At 35.8% G+C, this 21,963-nt stretch overlaps 1 protein-coding gene across 2 annotated transcripts in view; it reads left to right on the top strand.

Annotated features, from left to right (window-relative positions):
- The window catches only part of coro2aa (coronin 2Aa), a 34,689-nt gene extending 15,414 nt beyond the window's left edge, over positions 1-19,275 (top strand). For both annotated transcript variants that reach the window (XM_039694450.2, XM_039694454.2), the window contains exons 3-12: positions 1,033-1,149; positions 1,247-1,396; positions 3,878-4,057; positions 5,501-5,617; positions 7,222-7,326; positions 7,432-7,528; positions 8,065-8,177; positions 8,323-8,413; positions 13,978-14,264; positions 18,165-19,275. In XM_039694450.2, coding sequence (XP_039550384.2) covers positions 1,033-1,149; positions 1,247-1,396; positions 3,878-4,057; positions 5,501-5,617; positions 7,222-7,326; positions 7,432-7,528; positions 8,065-8,177; positions 8,323-8,413; positions 13,978-14,264; positions 18,165-18,296 — 1,389 coding nt within the window. In that variant the 3' untranslated portion in view covers positions 18,297-19,275. The remainder of the gene's footprint in view (positions 1-1,032; positions 1,150-1,246; positions 1,397-3,877; positions 4,058-5,500; positions 5,618-7,221; positions 7,327-7,431; positions 7,529-8,064; positions 8,178-8,322; positions 8,414-13,977; positions 14,265-18,164) is intronic.
- The last annotated feature ends 2,688 nt before the right edge of the window (positions 19,276-21,963 follow it).

Here is a 21,963-nt window from a genome sequence, read left to right as displayed (position 1 = left end):
CCTATCACAATGCATTATTTTACAGCACGTCTTTTGAAATGAGCATTCAATTTCGAATCACGTCACATAATAGTGATGATGATATGATGTGAAGTACCATTCATTCACATTAACAATTGCATGACAATTTGTAATATTCTTATTATTAGGCCTATATGATTTGTATTAATGACGCTTATTGTTATTTAGAAGAAGGATGTCGTTATTATTATTTGTATTATTATTATTATTATCATTATTTAAAAGAAGAAGAATGTAGCTATTTTTTATTATTTTGTCAGTCTGAATTATTTTTTTGGTCATTGAAAGCCTTTCATTACCGAACCGTGTCCGTGCGCACCTGCCGGGATAATCCTGAAACGGCAGGGTAAAGTCCACAGGCTCACAACTGAAGGAATACATATGCTTACAAATCAAATGCTTTTTTTAAAGTCAAACAAATTAAACATTGAAGTCCACGTTGCACAAAAATAAACACCGAAGTTTATAATTACTATGTTGTTGTTTTTTTGTTGTTTTTTTACAGTGGGTCATAATCATATCTTTTCAGTGCGTTAAGTGGTGTTAGGAATTTTTCTCCGCATTTCCTCACTAACGTGCGTACACCACCTCCTGAGCTGGTGTAGGATTTGAGCGTGCCGTACGCCAACGTCCATATTGATAAATCTCAAAGTCACCGTGGTTCTGGGTGTACGCAAGGTGTTTTTTGGCACTTTTGATAAATGAGGGCCAGTGAAACTAAACCAAAACTGATTGAGTATTCAAAATATCAAAAGAACATCTTATGAACAGCTTAAATTAAATACAACATTAACATTGTCTTTACAATTAACATTAGCATTTTTGGATCAATTTAATGTCGCCTTGCTGATTTAAAGGGTTCATTTCTTTAAAACAAATCTTACGGACCCCAAACTTTTTAACAGTAGTGTAAATAACAGGTACATGCTAAACATCCCAAAAACCTTGACTCCATGGTTGTGTATTTATGTGTATGTGCATAAATGACACTGAATCTCTGTGCCTTCTCAGACTGGCAAAGTTGACCCTCACCACCCAAAGGTTTCTGGTCATAGAGGCAATGTACTTGACATCAAATGGAATCCCTTTGATGACTTCTGCATAGCGTCTTGTTCAGAGGACGCCACAGTAAGTGTTCAGACTGGTGCATGTTCACAGTTTACTCAAACGGATCACGTGTTCACATTTTTACAGCTTATCATGTGTGCACATGTTTGTTGTTAAGGTAAAGATTTGGGATATTCCTGAACATGGTGTTCTGAAGAACATCACAGTGCCTTGGAAAGAGCTGCAGGGTCATTCACGACGAGTTGGCCTCATCGAGTGGCATCCAACTGCCAACAACATCATTTTCAGTACCGGCTATGACTACCAGGTAATTAAACTATACATACAGTTTGTCATGGAATGAAGAGAGATGAGATTTCAGTGAATTTCCCCCTCAGGAAGACATTTAAAATATTCGCAGCGATAGGAAGCTCTTAGCATGTGTTGCCATTTTTGATGCTTGCAAGGAGTTTCCCAATCTTGTAATCTTAAACACTTCCCCTCCTGTTCCAAGGCCATAATAATTGTATTCTTTGAATGTGTGGATGAAATAAATTAAATATTTTAATTATTTTTTTGTGGATAAACTGGTGAAGTTATTTACTTAAATATGTTTTAAAAAGGAAGGAAAAGATAAAGGTAATTTAAAATATCTTTCCATAAGTGCAACAACAGAGCAGATGATAAAGCATAAATACATAACTAAAACATAAACTAAACAAGTTGCAATATTTGGTATATCGGGTTCTTATAGTCTGTATATTATATTCAATGTATTTTATGAATTAAATGTTATAATAGTAAACCAGCAGCTGAGTTTTTGGTATATATAATTTATAACCTGAAAGAGACCCAAATGTCTGCAGTGACCTTGATAATGTTGGAAGAGAGGCTTAGGGGTCTCCTAAATAAATAATTATAAAGCTATTAGTTGGACAAGCAGCGTTCCAGAAATGATGATATATAGGAGCAGCAGTGAAGCAGTTCTGGGATCTGATTTAGTTCAATTCAATTCAAACTCCAAGGTTTGCTTGTGGCTTATTTTATAAACATGTAATTACAGTTAAAACATTGTAGTCAAATCCAAACTTTCTAATTTTCTTCTGAAAAAAATAGCCCCAATTTTTATCCTCCCGTTAAAAGTATTCTGATTGGTATTCAGAATAACCAAAATGGTTGCCTAACCCTGGTGTAGACAAATATTGAAAATGTAATTTGATTCCGTTTTGAGCTACCTGAAGCTGCCTTTGTCTTTGTGTCTGGATTGTTTTTATTCCTTATTACTTTGTACATTTCTTGAATGCTCATTGCCAGTCTGGTACATTGTTTTTGATTGTGATTTCCTGTCTAAGAACAATTACATTGACACTGTGCATTTGCGAATCACCCCTCCATTTGTACCAACCCCCCTCACCCGACCCCCATGAACAAAAGTGGCTTTAAAGGGTTAGTTCACCCAAAAATTAAAATTAAGTCATTAATTACTCACCCCCATGCTGTACCAACCCCGTAAGACCTTCGTTCATCTTCGGAACACAAATAAAGATATTTTTGATTGAATCTGAGAGCTGGATCAGTCCTACATAGACTGCCTAAGGGACTGGCTCTTGACGGCCCATAAAGTCATTAAAGAAAACGTTTAAATATTCCATGTGCCTACAGCGGCTCAATTATAAGTTTATCAAGCGACGAGACTACTTTTTGTGCGAAAAAAACATAAATAACGACTTTATTCCACTATTCCATTACTTCCTTATGGGCGCATGCGCGAGAACTGAGACGAGGACGTTCTCATTCGTCTACTTCTTGTTACCGGCTGCTCACCGCTTAGGAGTTTTACCGCCCCCTACCGTATGAGATGATGTGCTGATATAGCTGGAAGCGCAAAACTTTCTGTTTACAAGCAGAGGAAGATGCGCGCTGTACATACGCTTTTCAATTAGCGTATTTTCCGCACTATAAGGTGCACTTAAAAGCCTTTAATCTTCTCAAAAGACGACAGTGTTCCTTATAATCCGGAGCGCCTTATATATGGATCATCATCTTATACGGTAGGTGGCGGTAAAACTCCTAAGCGGTGAGCAGCCGGTAACAAGAAGTAGACGAATGAGAACGTCCTCGTCTCAGTTCTCGCGCATGCGCCCATAAGGAAGTAATGGAATAGTGGAATAAAGTCGTTATTTATGTTTTTTTCGCACAAAAAGTAGTCTCGTCGCTTGATAAACTTATAATTGAGCTGCTGTAGGCACATGGAATATTTAAACCTTTTCTTTAATGACTTTATGGGCCGTCAAGAGCCAGTCCCTTAGGAAGTCTAAATGTGTCATGTTCTTACAGTTATGGTACACTAACAAAAGTTTCAAAAGTTTTTTCACTCATATTGGTGAAACATTAATAGTTTAAAATATATATATATATATATATTTTTAAATATATTTTAAAATATAATATACTCCTGTGATCGATAAGCTAAATTTCAGAATAATTACTCCAGTTTTCAGTGTCACATGATTATTCAGAAATACTTCTAATATGCTGATTTGGTGCTCAAAAAAACATTTCTTATTATTATCAATGCTGAAAACAGTTGTGCTGCTTAATCTTTTTGTAGAAAACATGATGCATCTTTTTAAGGATTCAAAGTTCAAAAGAACAGCATTTATTTGAAGTAGAAATTTTTGATCAATTAAATGCATCCTTGATAAATACAATTTCAAAAAAAAAATCATACTGACTTTTGAATGGTAGTGTATTAAATGTCAGTAGGTGTTACTTAATTGACTTTATGTTTATTTGTGTTCATGTGTAGGTTATGATATGGAGGCTGGACGTTCCTGAACATGTGATCAAGAACCCTGTGCGGTCCATCAGTGTGCATTCAGATGTTGTTCTGTCCATGTCCTTCAACACAGATGGCAGCAGACTCGCCACCTCTTGCAAGGATAAGAAGATCCGAGTGATTGACCCGCGCACTGGCGCCCTTTTACAGGTGCGTGTGCTGTTTCTCTCTATCTGTCATGCACATGCTGCTTATGATGCTCATATTATTAGGTGGAACCAATCATGAGTTTTGACTTCATTTTCCCCCCCATACAACTTTACCAAGTCCATCACTTATTCCTTCACTTAATTTTAAAGAACAAGTTCGGTATTTTACTCTTAAAATCCTGTTTTAAGACCGTTGATGAAATAGAACGGTTAAGATTAAAATTTGGACACATGCTGCTGGCCTCCGCAATGGTTGCATAGGTGCACTTGAACAATCCTTCCTAAAACACATTAAACTTTAGTTTACAAAGACGTTAAACTCGCCGAGTGGTCTGGGGTGTTCACTGATAAGCTCACACAAAAATCATTGCAAAACATGCTTTCCAACAGGTTTTATCATAGTTTTTGTCCTAGTGGAGTTGGACAAAACTACGATAAAATCTTGGACAAAACTACAATAAAACAAGTAGGGGTGGAGTAAAAAATCGATTCTTCTATGCATTGCGATGCGGACTTGGACAATCTTGAATCGATTCACAAATTTAAAAAAATCGATTTTCAAAAAAAAAAAATGTATTGATGGAATGTTAAAGATGGAACTGTAAAGCGCGGAAGTGCAGTGCCCGTCCCGTCTGTGGCATGCACATAACAGTGACGTGATGGCTGAGCGTGAGGTCCAAACACCCTCCTTGTTAAAAGCTGATGTGTGGAAATATTTTGGCTTCTGAAGTTGAAGGGGGAAAGGAGCTGGACAAGTGCCACACTAGTTGTAAGCTTTGTAGAATAAAACTAACGACGGAAACATGACAAATATGAGAAGCCATATGACACGTTTCCAGGTGCCTTTGCATTATAATGCAACACAATTGCTTTTAAAAAAATAATTTAAAGATAATGGGTTGCCTAAGTAGTAGATAACAAGCATGTTTGCATGTCCTCACTAACCATCAATACATTTTCATTGAATTTCAAACAAATAAAAAGTAAAATTAATACCAAAATGTTGCTGCTAATATGTTGGTCTAGTGTATTTTTGTTTACTAAATGGAAAATCAATAATCGCTAATAGAGAATCGTCGTTAATAATCCAAAATCGACTGTAATCGAATCGGGACTTCAATAACCGTAATCAAATCAAAGAGATTAACCACCCCTAAAAACAAGTGGAGTTGGACAAAACTACGATAAAACGATTTTTGTGTGAGCATATCAGTGAACACCCCAGACCACTTGGTGACACACTGTCATGTCTCGGATGAATACAAGACTCAATTCACGCTTTATTTCATTTTACAGGACATGGTTGATTGAATTTTGAGATGATTAAAATGTGTTAAAGTTTTGTTAAGGTTGGAGGTTATTTTTTCCACTATATTTTTTGTAAAAGAAAGAGAAAGGAAATGTGTATTTATTTTTAAATGTCATGTTTAATGTGTGATTTTAGGAGACTAACTGCAAATTACATAGAGCCAATAAAGTGCTATTTCTTGGAAACCTGAAAATGCTTCTCTCTACGGGCAATTCACGTTGGAACCATCGTCAGATTGTACTTTGGGATCAGGTAAAGCCTGCTAAAAATAGACTCATATTTGTAAAAAAAAAAATACTGCATGTCTTCTTTTATGGCAAATTTGTCATTCGATAATTAAAAGAAATTCTCGATCAGAGCAATTATGGCTACAATGTTACCTATTAAATCAAAAACAAAAGTAGCTTAAAATAATGCTCAAGATATCATTACACAAAAATGCTCTTCTAAATTGCATTTGATTAAAAAAATTATAAATACTTTCTGCTGTTTTCTGTCACAGAAAATTTCCATGTAATCACTGTTCATGTTCAGTCTTTAGTGCTATTTTTGTTTCAGTTTATTTTCATTAAAAGAGTTTCCCATTAACTACACAGATACAGGGCCTAGAATTGAATATAATGAAATATATACAATTTTAGGTAACAGCTAAAAATAGATATCCAGCAGTAATTACTGGGCCAAGCTGTACTTGAACTGTTTTGCCATAGGCAGGGTTTTTTATTACTAAAAAATTCCTGACATTAAAATTAAATCTTTTATTGATAACTAATAACTATTTATTGATAACTAAGTCCACAAGGGACAACTAATCATTTGGGTGTTTTTTTTAATTACGTTCTAAAACAAAATAACAAATGTGACACCCAATTGTACATTGATAGAGATAAACTGAAATATTTATATAAACAATTTATATTCACAAAAAAAGATGTAAGACAAGTTTGAGAAAGTACATTTTCGACTAAATTCTAAATGGCAGAAGATGTAGCTGAAACCCATCGGTGCAATTAACTGAACATAAGGAAAGTCTCCTATGCTCACCAAGGCTGCATTTAGTTGTTCAAAAATACAGTAAAATCATAAATAATATAATTTTTTTCCAGGGTTCTTTGATGAATAGAACAGGTCAAAAGAACAACATTTATTTGAAAAATATTTTCTTTGTAATAAAGTACAAAGTTTTGCTGTCATGTTTGATCAATTTACGCGTTTTTTAATTGTTAGTGGCACAAGAGTATTTGAGATTAACTTTACATTCCAATTCACTAAGGGGGAATTCACATTTTTAAAATCTGGGACATTTTTCCTCACTTCCAGTGGTGTTTATAATGGGTTAAACCTGACTCTGCTTGGAATGATCTATATACTATCATCTATATACTAGCTCCAGTTTGACAGGTCCAGATCCTCAACAGTCCATGACTCGCTTCAGATTTCCCTCTAGCGTCACAATCATGCCATCACAATCATTACAATGCTTTTCTGTCTACTTTCCTATGGTATGAGTTAGATATGGATCTAATCCAGATACAGTTCTACTTTTTGTACGTGTAATATACCTTTATTACATGTTTATACCTTGTTTAATATGTAATATACCATATTATACCATGTTTATACCATATTATATATATAATATAATATATATATATATATATATATAATATAATATATATATACCATATAATATAGCATATTATACCATATTTATACCATGTTTAATATGTAATATACCATATTACATGTTTATACCTTTCTATGGGTATTTTTGATTCAGGGATTTGGTTTAAAGAAACCAGTAGTGTTTAGATTAGATGTGTTGAGTCCTAAACTTACATGCACGTGTTCTGCAGGAGGACCTCTCTCAGCCGTCTTATTCAGAGGACTTGGATGGCTCCTCCGGTGTCCTCTTCCCTTTTTATGACCCTGACACACACATGCTTTACATTGCTGGAAAAGTGAGTACATATAACCTGGACTACCAGATTGGCAACTAGTGTTTTATGTGCTGTATTGAAGATAAAGGTTATTAATGGAAAACACAATCCTCCTTCAATCTTTAGGGCGACGGAAATATTAGATACTATGAAATCAGCCCAGAGAAGCCATATGTGCACTATTTGACTGAATACCGATCTCTTCTACCTCAGAAGGGAATGGGTGAGTACTATACATGCAAAGCCTACATGTGCACAAACACAGACTTATGAAAATTAGTCAAAACAGTGACATCATTTGAATAGTATAGATGGTTTAAAAGCTGGCTCATCCTTGCTACTTAAAACATTTTTTTTGCAATTTATGTCACTAGTCAGGTTGGGTAAGTAAATACTTTAAATGCTTTAAGTGTCTGAAAAGTACTTTACATATCTCTTGTACATAAATATCGATTGGTTAAAGAATGTTCCGCTTCTGTATCACATACTGTAACATGCCTGTCTCAACTGAACAGACTTCTTTGTTTAGAGATCCTCCTAAAAGTATGCAAACACTTAAATGTATCAATCTTTTCTACAGAACTACATTAGAAAAAAAAATATTACATTAAAGAGAAGGCATAAGCACGTTTTAAGCAAACTATTTCACAAAAATTGCTTCTTACTTGCTTAAAAAAATGACTGTTCAGAAAAGAAAACTGCCATATAAATGAAGGTGACATGACATTGTAAATGTGTTAAAAAATTGTTCTCTTTCAGGTGTCATGCCAAAGAGAGGGCTTGATGTGTGTTCCTGTGAAGTCTTCAGATTCTACAAACTAGTGACAATCAAAAGTCTCATAGAACCTCTATCCATGATTGTTCCACGAAGGGTATAATCCTATTCACACATCCATAAAAAAAATACATATAACATAAAGTAGAGCTAGTTCTCTCATATCTGTGCTGTCCTTGATGATAGGATCCCTAACTATCCCTAAGAGACTTCAAGAGATGTGTTTGTGTTCTGTTCTGCAGTCAGAGTCCTATCAAGAGGACATTTACCCCATGACAGCTGGGAACAAGCCCGCCATGACAGCAGATGAGTGGATAAGTGGTCTAGACAAAGGTCAGAGAGTCTTTAAAATGATTTTTCTGTCATCATTTTCTTACCCTCCAACCAACCTGGGGTGCGTTTCCCGAAAGCATCGTTAGCCAACTATGGTCGCAGGTTCCGTCGTTATCTGCATAGTTTAACGAGTCTGTGTTTCCCGAAATATTCGCAAACAGCATCGCAAAGTTGGGTGCTTTGAACGACAGCTCTCAACCTGTGGTTAGAGGCATCGTTTCTATATTGCATGACATTTGGACGTAATAAATGCTTATCTTGAGCAAAATAAGCAAGCTGACATTCAGTACAACCGGTGCCTTTTATTTAGAATACATACAAATGTAATTTACGTCTTTTAGTTTTTCAAAAGATTTGAAGTAACGTGTTTGAAGAGTGCGCAGGGGCGGAGCTACATGGTGGCCAGGGGGGGCCACAGCCACCATTGGTCAAGGCTCGGCCCCCCTGCCGGCCCCCCCTCCCAACCTCACGGGAAAATAAATTTAATAGGGACCACAATGGAAATAAGTCTTCGGGCTTTATTGTGTTATCCCTGACTACTTTTGTATTTGTTTTTAATGTATGCAACAGTTTTCTTACTGTTCTTCATATTTTTATATTTAAGTGGTCAAATAAATCTAATCTAATCTAATCTAATAATAATAAAAAATAAAAATAAAAACTCCAGTAACGGTCTAAAAAGGAAGCTGAAATGTATGCATTTTTTAATCAAGTCATTGATTTGTCACTTGTTGGGTCTTGCCCCCATCAACAGTGCGAGACATAACGTGCCTGCATTCTGACAGCGCTTGGGCTGTTTACACCTGGCCACTTCGCGTTTTCTCAGATCGGATAGCTATCTGATTTATTAAAACGATTCCATTTACACCTGGTCACATAAATGTGTTTTTGCAAAATGGATATAAATCCGATCTCCAATTCCCGCGTTATATAGCCTACAGATTTAATGAAGTGCACGTCACCGAAAGCAACAGATATGAGTTGGATTTTATTGATCATCGGCTAATTTCAAAATCAGCAAAGACGGTGATAAGAGAGAGCGGCAACAGAACTGGTAAGATCATTTCGTTTCTTTACTTTTAATGAAGATGGTAGTGTTAATCGTCTGCGACTTACTTTCACTTTGATTTGCGATAGATTGCGGAGCGTTGGCTTGCGTTCAGCCGCTCATCTGAGGTGATGATGCGCGTCGCAGTAGCGTCGTCATATCTGACTAAAATAGCATGACATGTAGCCTGTAACACGCTCTCACGCGTTTCTTTTTTTTTAAGCATTTTTGGGAGTAATAATATTTACAGATATGTGGTTTCAAGAACAAGATGCATTTACACTTGTCCAGTTTCGTCTGGAATTCGGCCCAGACCACCTCCTGAAGTGGTTTGAATGATCGGATTCAAATCCGTCTCGAATGCGTTTCGGGGGGCATTTACACCAGGTCTTTTCACGATCGGATAGCTATCCGATCACAGAAAACGCATGAAGTGGCCAGGTGTAAACGGCCCCTATAATGTATAGCATAGGGTTCTTTAATCAACTCCGAAGGACATTTTATGCTAAAAAAGGTTCAAAACTGACAAGAAAGAACCATTTGGGCTCAAAGGTTTTTTAAAGGCTATTATTCATTAATATATTACATTATTCTGCAACATTTGTAGTTGTTATTAAATTATTGTTTATTAAACTGTTGTAGTAACTTAATATCACATTTTAATCATGCAGATTTTTAGGGGATAAAAAGTGAAATGGCACTCTTCGTCTGATATTGATTAATTACATTTTTTAACCACCATATATTGAATTTTGTGATCATTCACATGCATTGCATTTTAAGGGTTCCAAATACGTAACGCTTTAGAACCTTTTAAGGTTCTATATTGAACCTTTTCTTCTAAGAGTGTAATTGTTACAGCAGACACAAAGCGAACAGAACATTTCAGGGTAACACTTTAGAATACGGTTCCTTCGTTAATGAATAACTACACAAGAACTAATGAGTAACACAATATTAACGATCTTGTAACTATTATTAACTAACAAGAAACTCTGATTAACAAACTAGTAAGTAATAGCGCACAGATGAAAGTGGTAGTTCACTATTAAGTAATCAATAACTTCTATTTTTTTAATACTTCCCAGAGAACTACTGAAAAAGTTTATTAACAATCTAGTAACTATTAACTAAAATAAACTCTTAACGAATTAGTAAGTAATAGCTCACAGATGAAAGTGTTACTAGATACTTCTGTGGGAATTACTAATTATTTGGATCTGTATTATAAAGTGAAGATCATTGGAACTAACTAGTAATGACTCAAGTGTTACTAAAGATATTTTCTAAAAGTATACTAAAGTTCACCAAAAATCTCAAACGGTTGCACAAATCATGACTAGATCATGTAGTAACACTTGAGTAATTACTAGTTAGTTCCAATGATCTTCACTTTATAATACAGATCCAAATAATTAGTAAGTAATAGCTCACAGATGAAAGTGTTACTAGATACTTCTGTGGGAATTACTAATTATTTGGATCCGTATTATAAAGTGAAGATCATTGGAACTAACTAATGACTCAAGTGTTACTACATGATCTAGTCATGATTTGTGCAACCGTTGTAACTTGTTGTATTATCACAAATAATTTGGATGTTGCACTTAAAATGCAATGGTTTACCTAAATAAATTATCGCCTAATATGGCAATTCATATTGTGTCTTTTTGTCATTTGCACTAAAAACATCCCTGTCTCATGTTAAGGTCCCTAACCCCTCACATAATGATGACGCATTGCACTCGCACATTTATCAATTAGACATTATTAGTGTCATAAGGGAGTTCAATCCATTGTTTATGGCCTGACGAGCCGCGTGTGAGTTTTAGTAATAGTAGTTTTTGACAATCAAGTGCCACCCCAAATAAAAGACTGGCACAAGCTGGCCCCCCCAGAAATAATGTCCTGGCTACGCCCCTGAGAGTGCGCATGTGCGAACGTGCTCTCCTATGTAAGAACGAGCCAAATATTGAGTCTGAATATTGAGAACAATTAGAAATAGTCCTCAGATGACATGTCTGTAATTTATATAAAACAAATCTAGCGTTAATTGGATCTCAAACAGTTTCATTAAAAGTAGTGCGAATGTGCGAAACCAACGTGGTTGAACGATACTTTGCAACAGTGGGTTTCGGGAAACAGTCGTGACTAGCTAGCTGATTTTTCCAATGATGCATGGTAGTGAAACAGTGAACTACGTCGTTGTACGGGAAACGCACCCCTGATTTCTTCTGTGAAACAAAAAAGTGGGAATTTTGTAGAACTTCTAAGCTGCTTTTCCCCCCATTCCATTCCATGTTGATTTTTATAGCTTCATAAATGAACCATAAAAGCACCATAAAAAGCATAAAGTGGCTCGACTTGCTAAGTGGCCATTTTAGTCTCTTGCCCTTCAAAACACTAAAATAGCCACTTAGCACGTTTGGCCAGTTTTATGCTGGGAACAAGGGATATTAAAGAGATGGTATATAAAAAAAATCACTACCATTCAAAAGTGTGAGCAGGGTAAGATTTTTTTTTAAATGTTTTATGAGTCTCTTATGCTCACCAAGGCTGCTCACTGCTCAAGGCTAATCACAAAAAAATACAGTAAAACAGTAATGTTGTGAAACATTATTGCAATTTAAAATAGTTATTTTTCTATTTTAATATATTTTTAAATGTAGATTTGTCCTGTGATGGCAAAGCTGAATTTTCAGCAGCCATTACTCTGAATCTTAAGCAGTCACATGATTCTTCAGAAATCATTTTAATATGCTGATTTGGTGCTCAAGATAAAATTCTTATTATATTAGTATTAGTGTTGAAAACAGTTGTGCTGCTTAATATTTTTGTGGAAACCATGATCAATCAGGATTATTTGATAAATAGAAAGTCCAGAGGAACAGCATTTATTTTAAATATATGTATATATTTTTTTGTAACGATGTAAAAGGCTTTACTGTCACTTTTGATCAATTGAATGCATCCTTGCAGAATAAAAGTATTTTAAAAGACCTTGGATTGGTAGTGCTTGCAGTATTGCTACATATGATGTTATAAAAATGAATTTATGAAACTGCAGAGTTTTTTTTTTTTTTTGAGACTGTGCCTCAATTAGATAAGATCACTTTAGTATTGTTTAAGTATTTGTATGTATACCAAACCAGATCCAGCATTTTATTGTAATTCTAGTATTTTAGCATAATTGCAATGTACTTAACCCTTGTGCATCCTTATGGACATTTTTGTCCTTTTCAGTTTTGTTTTTTTTGATCACTTTGCCTGTGTTAAAGCTAACTGCAAAAAACTTGGCACAGGTGTGTATTTTTATTGGAATTTTACTATTTCACCGTCATTTTCTTAAAAAAATATTTTTTGCATTAGGTACAACAAATACTCCCTCTCAGCGCCTTTTGGACAAAAATGTCCCCATTGAAACCCATTAAAACTGCAATTTTTAATCCCCGGTTCAGTTAACTATAAAATTATGCAATCTTTGTTAAGAGGCTTTCATTCTGATGGCAAGGCTTCAAAATTTTATTTTTTACTATTTTTTATCAGATGGTGCCTTTTTTTTTAAGTTTGGCCTATAAAACAAATATCGCTTTATTCCTGTTTTCTGGTTCGGCATACTATAGAGCCAACTGGATAAATTATGCAACAATATTAGTGTGGGTGTGTTGGTATGGCTGTCAGAGTGTGGTTAGTATGTGTGTTATAAAAAAATATGTGTGTGTGCGCGCATGTGTGTGTCTGTACTCTGTAATACTGAGAGAGAAAAACTGCAAATTCAAATCCAATCACTGTGAGCACCAGTGGGGTTTTGCTGGCACCCAATGGGGAAAATATGTTACTACGCCCAAACAAACTGTTACCGAAAGCTCATTTTTTGAGATATCATCCTCAAATTTGGAACACAACCTATTTAGATTTATGGCTTTGATTTTATTGCAGTTTTGAGTTCAACCTGATTTATAAAATATATATATTTATGTAAAATATTTTTTATAAATAATTTTCATAAACTTATACCTGTATAACTTTTTTTTGCATTTACTTATTAATCTTTTTTTACTTTAGCAATAATCTGCAAAGGGTCTTCTTTAAAATGATACCAAACTTAAGTCTGTGCTCCAAAGCGTCACATTTTTATGACAGTTTTTTGACATGGACATTTTTGTCCTCTTTTTACCTATGTGTAACTTTTTTTAATTGATGCATAAGGGTTAAAGTACATAGAATAGCACTTTATTGTATATGTTATGTGTAACTTGTCTGAAAACATTGGTGTCTCTTGTAATATGTTATTTGAATATTAAGATGTTCTTTAAACTGTGTAGCATCTTACTTAAATTTTAATGTTAGCCTTGTTATTTGATATTGTGATGACCTGACGGGGGACTGCAGATGTAAAGTAGCTCTGGGGCTAATTCTGGCATATTTACATTGCTGAAAAGCTAAGATGTTCATTAATATGCATTGTCCCTTTTAAATAAATAAATAAAAATTATTCCTGCTTTTTACTCTGCAGGTCCCTTGATGATGTCTCTTAGGCCTGGAAGTAAACTGGACTCATTTGTCGAGGTGGGCTTGAGTAAAGGCCCGACTGACTCGACGGAGACGCGCCATTCTCGCAGTCGGCCTGGGCTGTCACAGCGGATTCATGAACGTCTGGATGCCAAAGAGGAGAACGAGCGCAAAGAATCCCGCCCTACCTTGCTGCTCCCATCCATAGATGATAACAGCAGCTCTACAACCTTTGTCAGCAACGGACAGCTAGATTCCACGCACTGCTCGCCACCAAAAACAGAGAACGAGGTATGGTACATGTATAGCATTGCAGTGACCTGTCAGACACTTTACTAAAGCCTTGTTCACACTACATGATTTTAAAGGGTTAGTTCACCCAAAAATGAAAATTAAGTCATTAATTACTCACCCCCATGCTTTACCAACCCCGTAAGACCTTCGTTCATCTTCGGAACACAAATAAAGATATTTTTGATTGAATCTGAGAGCTGGATCAGTCCTATATAGACTGCCTAAGGGACTGGCTCTTGACGGCCCATAAAGTCATTAAAGAAAAGGTTTAAATATTCCATGTGCCTACAGCGGCTCAATTATAAGTTTATCAAGCGACGAGACTACTTTTTGTGCGAAAAAAACATAAATAACGACTTTATTCGACTATTCCATTACTTCCTTATGGGCGCATGCGCGAGAACTGAGACGAGGACGTTCTCATTCGTTTACTTCTTGTTACCGGCTGCTCACCGCTTAGGAGTTTTACCGCCCCCTACCGTATAAGATGATGTGCTGATATAGCTGGAAGCGCAAAACTTTCTGTTTACAAGCAGAGGAAGATGCGCGCTGTACATACGCTTTTCAATTAGCGTATTTTCCGCACTATAAGGTGCACTTAAAAGCCTTTAATCTTCTCAAAAAACGACAGTGTTCCTTATAATCCGGAGCGCCTTATATATGGATCATCATTTTATACGGTAGGTGGCGGTAAAACTCCTAAGCGGTGAGCAGCCGGTAACAAGAAGTAGACGAATGAGAACGTCCTCGTCTCAGTTCTCGCGCATGCGCCCATAAGGAAGTAATGGAATAGTGGAATAAAGTCGTTATTTATGTTTATTTCGCACAAAAAGTATTCTCGTCGCTTGATAAACTTATAATTGAGCCGCTGTAGGCACAAGTTGTTTAGCTGTTCACACCACCAGTGTTGGGAGTAACGCATTACAAAAGTAATACATTACAGTAACATATTACTTTTTGCTGTAACGCAGTAGTGTAAGGCATTACTAATCAATTTTCAGTAATATTTTACTCGTTACATCTTCAGTGAGGCTTGTATTACAGTTGTATTACAGTGTATTGTCTGCTTTTACATCTTAAAGGGCACCTATTATGGAAAATTCACTTTTACATGGTGTTTGAACATAAATGTGTGTTGGCAGTGTGTGAGCAAAACCACCCTAGAATGATAAAAATCCATCCAGTAGTTTTTTTACAATCTCAATAAATCATCTGCACTGCCTCAGAACGAGCTGTTCTGAGATCCAGGTCTTTGTGACGTAGAACGGGAGACAGGGGGTTGATTGACAGTGTGGCTGTGGCCTAGACCCCGCCCTCGGTGATCTGTACACACCATCCTTCATTGTTTCAACGACGACAGCCGGTAATGTCTCTTGGAAACGTAAATTAATGTTCTGTCGTGGACTCGTGGGTTAATCCTGTTGTTGTGGCTTAAAAGTTAATCCTCAAGTGTGGATTCTTGTCTACTGTTTGCGATCCACCGTCACCTCCAGTAACAGTAAGTGTATTTTATGATTTTTGAGCAAATAGTCTTTTCAGTCAATGTCAGCCAATTCAACAACAAATGCGTCTAAAGTTATTGCCGTCGTAGGATGTCTGTGTATATAATTTAAAACCTTGTTTGTATAGTGTGTAACCACACGTTTATAAATATATATATTTTTAAATATATTGTATTAAAAACTGCATATATGTTGGTGTTCTGTAAGTTAGCCATCTTCTCACATTTGCCACAGAAGCACCCGTATGACAAGCTAAACATGATGCCACAGGTCCCTCGCATAAATGTAATTTCGCTCGTACGTAGCAAACTTTATCACAGAATGTGTATGTAGTTTCAAAAACTTGCGCTAGTGTCTGTGTGTGTGTGTGTGTGTTGGACATCCATCATTTCAAATGGGACGCTATTACAACTCTAAAGTACATAAAAGTAGCAAATAACCATACCGAGACGTACTGGTCCATTCTCATATGTTTATTCTGCCGGAGTCTCTTCATGCTATTTATATATTCCGATTCAAACGTACGGCTGAATGACATTCAAAACGGCGCGTCTCTTCACTCTCTCAGTACCGACTGCCTGCCATAGGTATCAAGTTACGCCCTCATCCAAAGGCAGGGCGGGGATATGCAGCTCATTTGCATTTAAGGTGGAATACCCCCTGAAACAGCTCATTTTTAAGCAGGCCCCAAAATGACATTTTCAAATGGTTATAATAAATTAACTGTGGGGTATTTTGAGCTGAAACTTCACAAATACATTCTGGGGACACCTGAGACCAATATTACATCTTGTAAAAAGGGGCATAATAGGTGCCCTTTAAAGGCAACAGACTATGTGAAAGTTTTAAAGCAGTCTTTTAGTGCCGGTTCAGAGCGGTCGCGTCTGTAACATTGTTTTTTCCTCATAAATGCGAACACGAAAACTAAAATAAAATGAATATTTTAAGTTCTATGGAGACTGGAGAGCCAACCCTTCCTCATCCGATTTGCGCAGTGTAATTAACAGAATTACAAAAAATATATTTTGCCTCCTATTTTTTTGTCTCGCATGAATGTGCGTCTTTTCCCTAATATTAAAAATAAAACATAGACTGATATTTGTCTAATGTCTGGAGTCCTTTAAGGAAGTAGCCTATATACGTTTCAATACATGAATTTTCTGAGAATTTTTATTTCAAGTTTTGACTGCAAATGTCATGTCCATAATACTGGACTTCCCCAATTTTTGTGGTGTAGGTCCACGTATTTTATAATGTTAACTTCAAATAATACTAATAGCCTAATTTAAAGATAAGGCAGCATTGGATATGGACGGTAAGGAGAATAACGCTGGAGTTGGAAGAGGTGTGTCACGATTCTGTAGGTTCGTGGATCTGAGTCGTGTGGCGAATCGCGATTTCGGTTTCATATTGCATATCGTTACAGCCCAAAAGTTAAGTTCTACTTAGTTATTTTGGTGAAAGTAACTCAAAAGTAATACATGAGTAATGTAACGCATTACAATTCTGGGACAGTAATATTGTAAGGTAATTAATTACTTTTAAATAACAGTAACAAGTAATACCTAATGTATTACAGTTTGGAAGTAACTTGCACAACACTGCACACCACACAACACAACATGATTGATCAACAACAGGAGGTAACTCACTACACGACTTGACAACGCACTACATAGAGATACAACCACGATCGGATGATTAGAGCAAATCATTTGTGACTGATGAGAGCTGTTTCAGTACTATGGTATGGTCTAAATCCTGAAAATAATCAAATAAATAACGAGTTGACAACAACTCTGTCAACCGATTCTATCTTGTCTACAAACCACGTTTTGTCACGAAAAACCACGCAATAAAACGAACCAGAAATGACGCAAAACAGCATGTGCGCCAATACCCAGCTAAGAAGAGAACACAACATGCGAATATGGACGTCAGACAGAAACTAGAGCTGCACACTGTTTGCGCGATGATTTGCTCTGAGAAAAAAATCCTCAGAGCAAGACCTGAGAAAAGACCTCAACCCATGCCTTGCTATATGATTGGCTGTAGCTCATGACATCACTGAGGTTGAGTCGCGCGACGGCTCTGGATATATAGCATGCTAGATATTTTTCTGGGCTCGGCTACACGTCTGCGTGGCGTCTGAGAGCGTCTTCGCTGCGTTGTTGGCTTTTTCATACTAACAGATTGGCATGCGTTTATCGTCCGCTAACCCCCCGCGATTTGCATGCGATAACACCCTGACCTGTCGGCGAGCTCGATGATTTGCAAATCGGGCTTAAATCTGGCTTAAAATCCTGTAGTGTGAACTTGGCTTAATGGGCTGGTCTCCTCAGAAGTGTTTTCATACTTTCCTCTAATGTGTGTTTATGTATGTTTCTGCATATAGCTCCTACAAATGTTTTATAAGCAGCAGGAAGAGATCCGAAGGTTGAGGGAGCTTCTTAACCAGAAGGATGTGCGGATGAAACAGTTGGAATTGGAGATCAAAAATGTGAAAAACTCACAAGCCAATCTTTGAGAGAAACTGACAAAAGCCTCGTCTTCTTCACTAACATTCACAAAAGACCTTTCTGCCTCATGAATTATGCTGCAAAGGCGTGGTCACATTAACCATTTCTCGGCAAAATTTTGCGGGTGAAATCCAGTCATTTCAATAGGAATTTGCGCTAGAGGGAGTTTCGTGTGAGGAAGGAACATTTTGTTTGTGTTCAAGTTGGTCACAGAAAAGCTGCTTTTTTGAAGGTGACTGTGTGTGAGCGGGACTTTGTGCATTGCTACACTATTGACAACGGACAATGGAGCTTTTTTTGCCCCCGAAATTTCGCTTACGTGACCGCCCCTTATGGAAACAGGCTACATTCTCATTACTAGCATCTCTTTATGAAAATCATTCCTTGTATGCATATTTTGTGCACATAAATACGGTACAACCTCCATGGTAGTTTTTTTTTTTTTACACTTTAGCACTATGCAAAAAAACATTTTAAATTGTGATCATACTTGTTTAAATGCGTGTTTTGTTTTATAAATTGGGTTATTTGTGATTATTTGTGAATATCATGAGATTTTTTTATTTTCCTGATTAATTTTGTATTTAAATTTCTGTGCAAATGGATGAGTGATGTGGCAAGAAAGTTTGATATTGGAAATTTGAATTGTTTTGAACAAAGGGACAAATTTGACAAATTCTTAACATGAACATTATCGACTTATGTTTAAGTTTTTTTTTTTTTGGTGTGTGTGTGTGTGTGTTTAAATGCTGTTAAAAAAATTTACTAAATGCACTGATGAGGCACTATTGTGGGAACTGGCTGGGGTTCACACAATATCTAAGGAAAGTCAAGTTTAGGTTCAGTAATTCACTTCAAGCTCATTCTGTAACACCTTTGCTGTGAACTGCCACCATGATATTTTAACAGTTTACCGTGTGTTTCATTTAAAACCAATCAGTTTGTTATGTAAATTAACAACAGTGACCCATTAGGAGCCCCTGATGCAATACAAATTTGGAAAAGCCATAGTTGTTAAAAAAATATTTTATTAATGTTTTGTTTATATATGGATATGTACATGCACACATCAGAATATGTAATGGAATAAGAGTTTAAAATGCTATTTTAAGTGTTGTTGCTCAAATATTTCTCCAAATTATTTACTAAATGGTGTTCAAACAGCCTTGATTGCGGTCTCTTCTTTTTTTAATCCTAACACAAATAAGTCCGATAATTTGGGTGGTCAGGTAAAATAGGCCAGATAAAGAGGCTTTCTGAGGTACAATAAGGCATTTACTCCAAATAAACATTTTTCACTGCTGATCTTGTAGGCGGTGTTTTCTAGGGCAAACTGATCAGTTAGGGAGACACAATGGTAACATTTTGAGGTTTCATTTGTTAAAATTAGTTAACGAAATAACAATGAACAATACTTCTAATGTTTATTATTCTTAGTTGATTTCAATGTGTAATAATACATTTTTAAAATAAAATGTATCTGTTAAAATTAGTTAATTCACTGGGAGCAACACACACACACAGAGAGAGAGAGAGAGAGAGAGAGAGAGAGAGAGAGAGAGAGAGAGAGAGAGAGAGAGAGAGATTCACTGGAATATCGGCTTCTGTTCCACCCGCCACTCACATTTAAAATGAATTGTGAATTAGCTTGTATCCTTTTCCAGACAATTTGAGTGATATTCGTGCCTGTCTCTCAAACACATGCAGCTTTGACAGAATGATCTAAATGAGTTGAATAAAGTATAGTATGCAATTTATTAAATGCGTTTCATTTCCATTCAGAAATATACGTTTTAATTGCTAAATCATCTAATTGTAACACTTAAATTCCCACACATATAGGAAGTATATTCAAGTTGCATCTAGTTATTTTTTAGTTTAGAATCAAAGTGTGAATTATGGGAATTTATACACATTAAATGTTCATACATTTAATTCACACTAAGTGTGGAATAATTTCGATTTTTTAAATAAGTTTAAAAGAGGTGTCTTACGCATTTATTTAATACAAAAATACTAGTAGCCTAAATCAGTAAAAAAAGGTGAAATATTATTACAATTCAAAATATCTGTTAAATAGCAATGTAATCATTTATTCCAGTGTTGACAAAGCAGAATTTCCAACTGCTGATTTGCTGTTTAGTTGTTGGTTTTGAGGCTGCGTTTACAGTTTTTACAATCACTTTGCTACTATTTTCAGAACCTTGATGTCATTTTTCAAAACTCTAGACACAAAACTCAATGTCTAATGTTCAAAACATTGCATTGTGCAGTCACATCTTTAAAGAAATCTTGCACTTGCACAATCATTGTTTCAAAAAACAAATTTACTGTGAAATACCACACCACATAGAAACATAACGATAGATCATGCAACCGATAGTTTCACTGTGTCATTGTTCGTACAATAATTAAATATTGTAGAACAGAATAGGTGATGCAGGTTTCATTAAGGTACTACATACAGTAATTACATCTCTGTAAAAGTATTGCAGTAGCAGAGAGAATACAGACATAGTGGAATCATTGAACAAAGTTTGTAATATATTGATTCAAAACATTCACAACAACATTGGAATCAAAGCAAAAATATAAAATATTACTTGGTTACATCCATGGATATTGTAGTCTAATTGGTTCATGCTCGATGCTGAATGGTGACAATGAATCGCGCTATCTTGAAACTTTCATGATTTACTGTGAACATGGAAGATTGTCTGTTCCCATACAACTATGCATTAAGAGTACTGAAAAAGTAATCATTTTGAGCAGTTGTATCAATTGATAGTTCGATCATTGTAAGGAAATTAATAGACACTCATTTGATAGGCTATGTAATGTGTGAATTGCATTTTGAAATAGTACTTTGATGTGTCATATTAAACAGGTTATTTTGGTTGACTGAACAAATGATCTAAGTTTTATGTGCATTGTATACAAATTGAGAAATGACAGTAATTGTTTGTTTGTTTGTTGTTGTTTTTTTGAAAAATATTTTGATGTTGTGAGTTTTGTGTCTAGAGTTGTGAAAAATGCCATCAAGGTTCTGAAAATAGTTACAAAGTGATTGTAAAAAACTGTATTTGATCAAAAATAAACCAATAGCCTAATAGAGCTTTTTTTTTTTTTTGCCTGGCGAGTAAAGGAAACTTTCTAAAACATAAAAAGAGAAAGAAATTATTCTAAACTATTGACCATATATAAATACACACACACTCACACATGTGTGTAGTGAGATCTAGTGAGAATGAGATCCTATAGACGAATCCGACGAGCGTTCTTGTGTAGGCTGCCATCTTGTGGCGACGCCATTACTGAGCTGTTACACCGGCATAGACATATGCACCGGTATGTAAACAAACCTCGGAGATAAGGTGATAACGCACCCTTGATGACAGCTACAGCCAGGCAGACTTGTTGGGTTGATGATGTTAGACAGTGGCCTCCAGTCACAGATGAAGGTACTTGCGATCTTACAGATTATTTATGAAAATAGCTTGGCAAGCAAGCTAGGCTAACGTTTGCTACCGAGGAAACTAAAAAAAGATCTGTCCATTTGGCAACAATAAATAAATAAATAAATGAAATCAAATAAACAATTTCATGTTTTTCATTTGTGTCCATTATTTATCTCATTTTTACATTGCAACGGGCATGGGTAAGGTAACGTTACAG

Source organism: Pimephales promelas, chromosome 6, assembly GCF_988280905.1.
Source record: "Pimephales promelas chromosome 6, fPimPro1.hap1.1, whole genome shotgun sequence".
Classification (NCBI taxonomy): Eukaryota; Metazoa; Chordata; class Actinopteri; order Cypriniformes; family Leuciscidae; genus Pimephales; species Pimephales promelas.
This window is presented reverse-complemented; position numbering and strand designations above follow the sequence as displayed.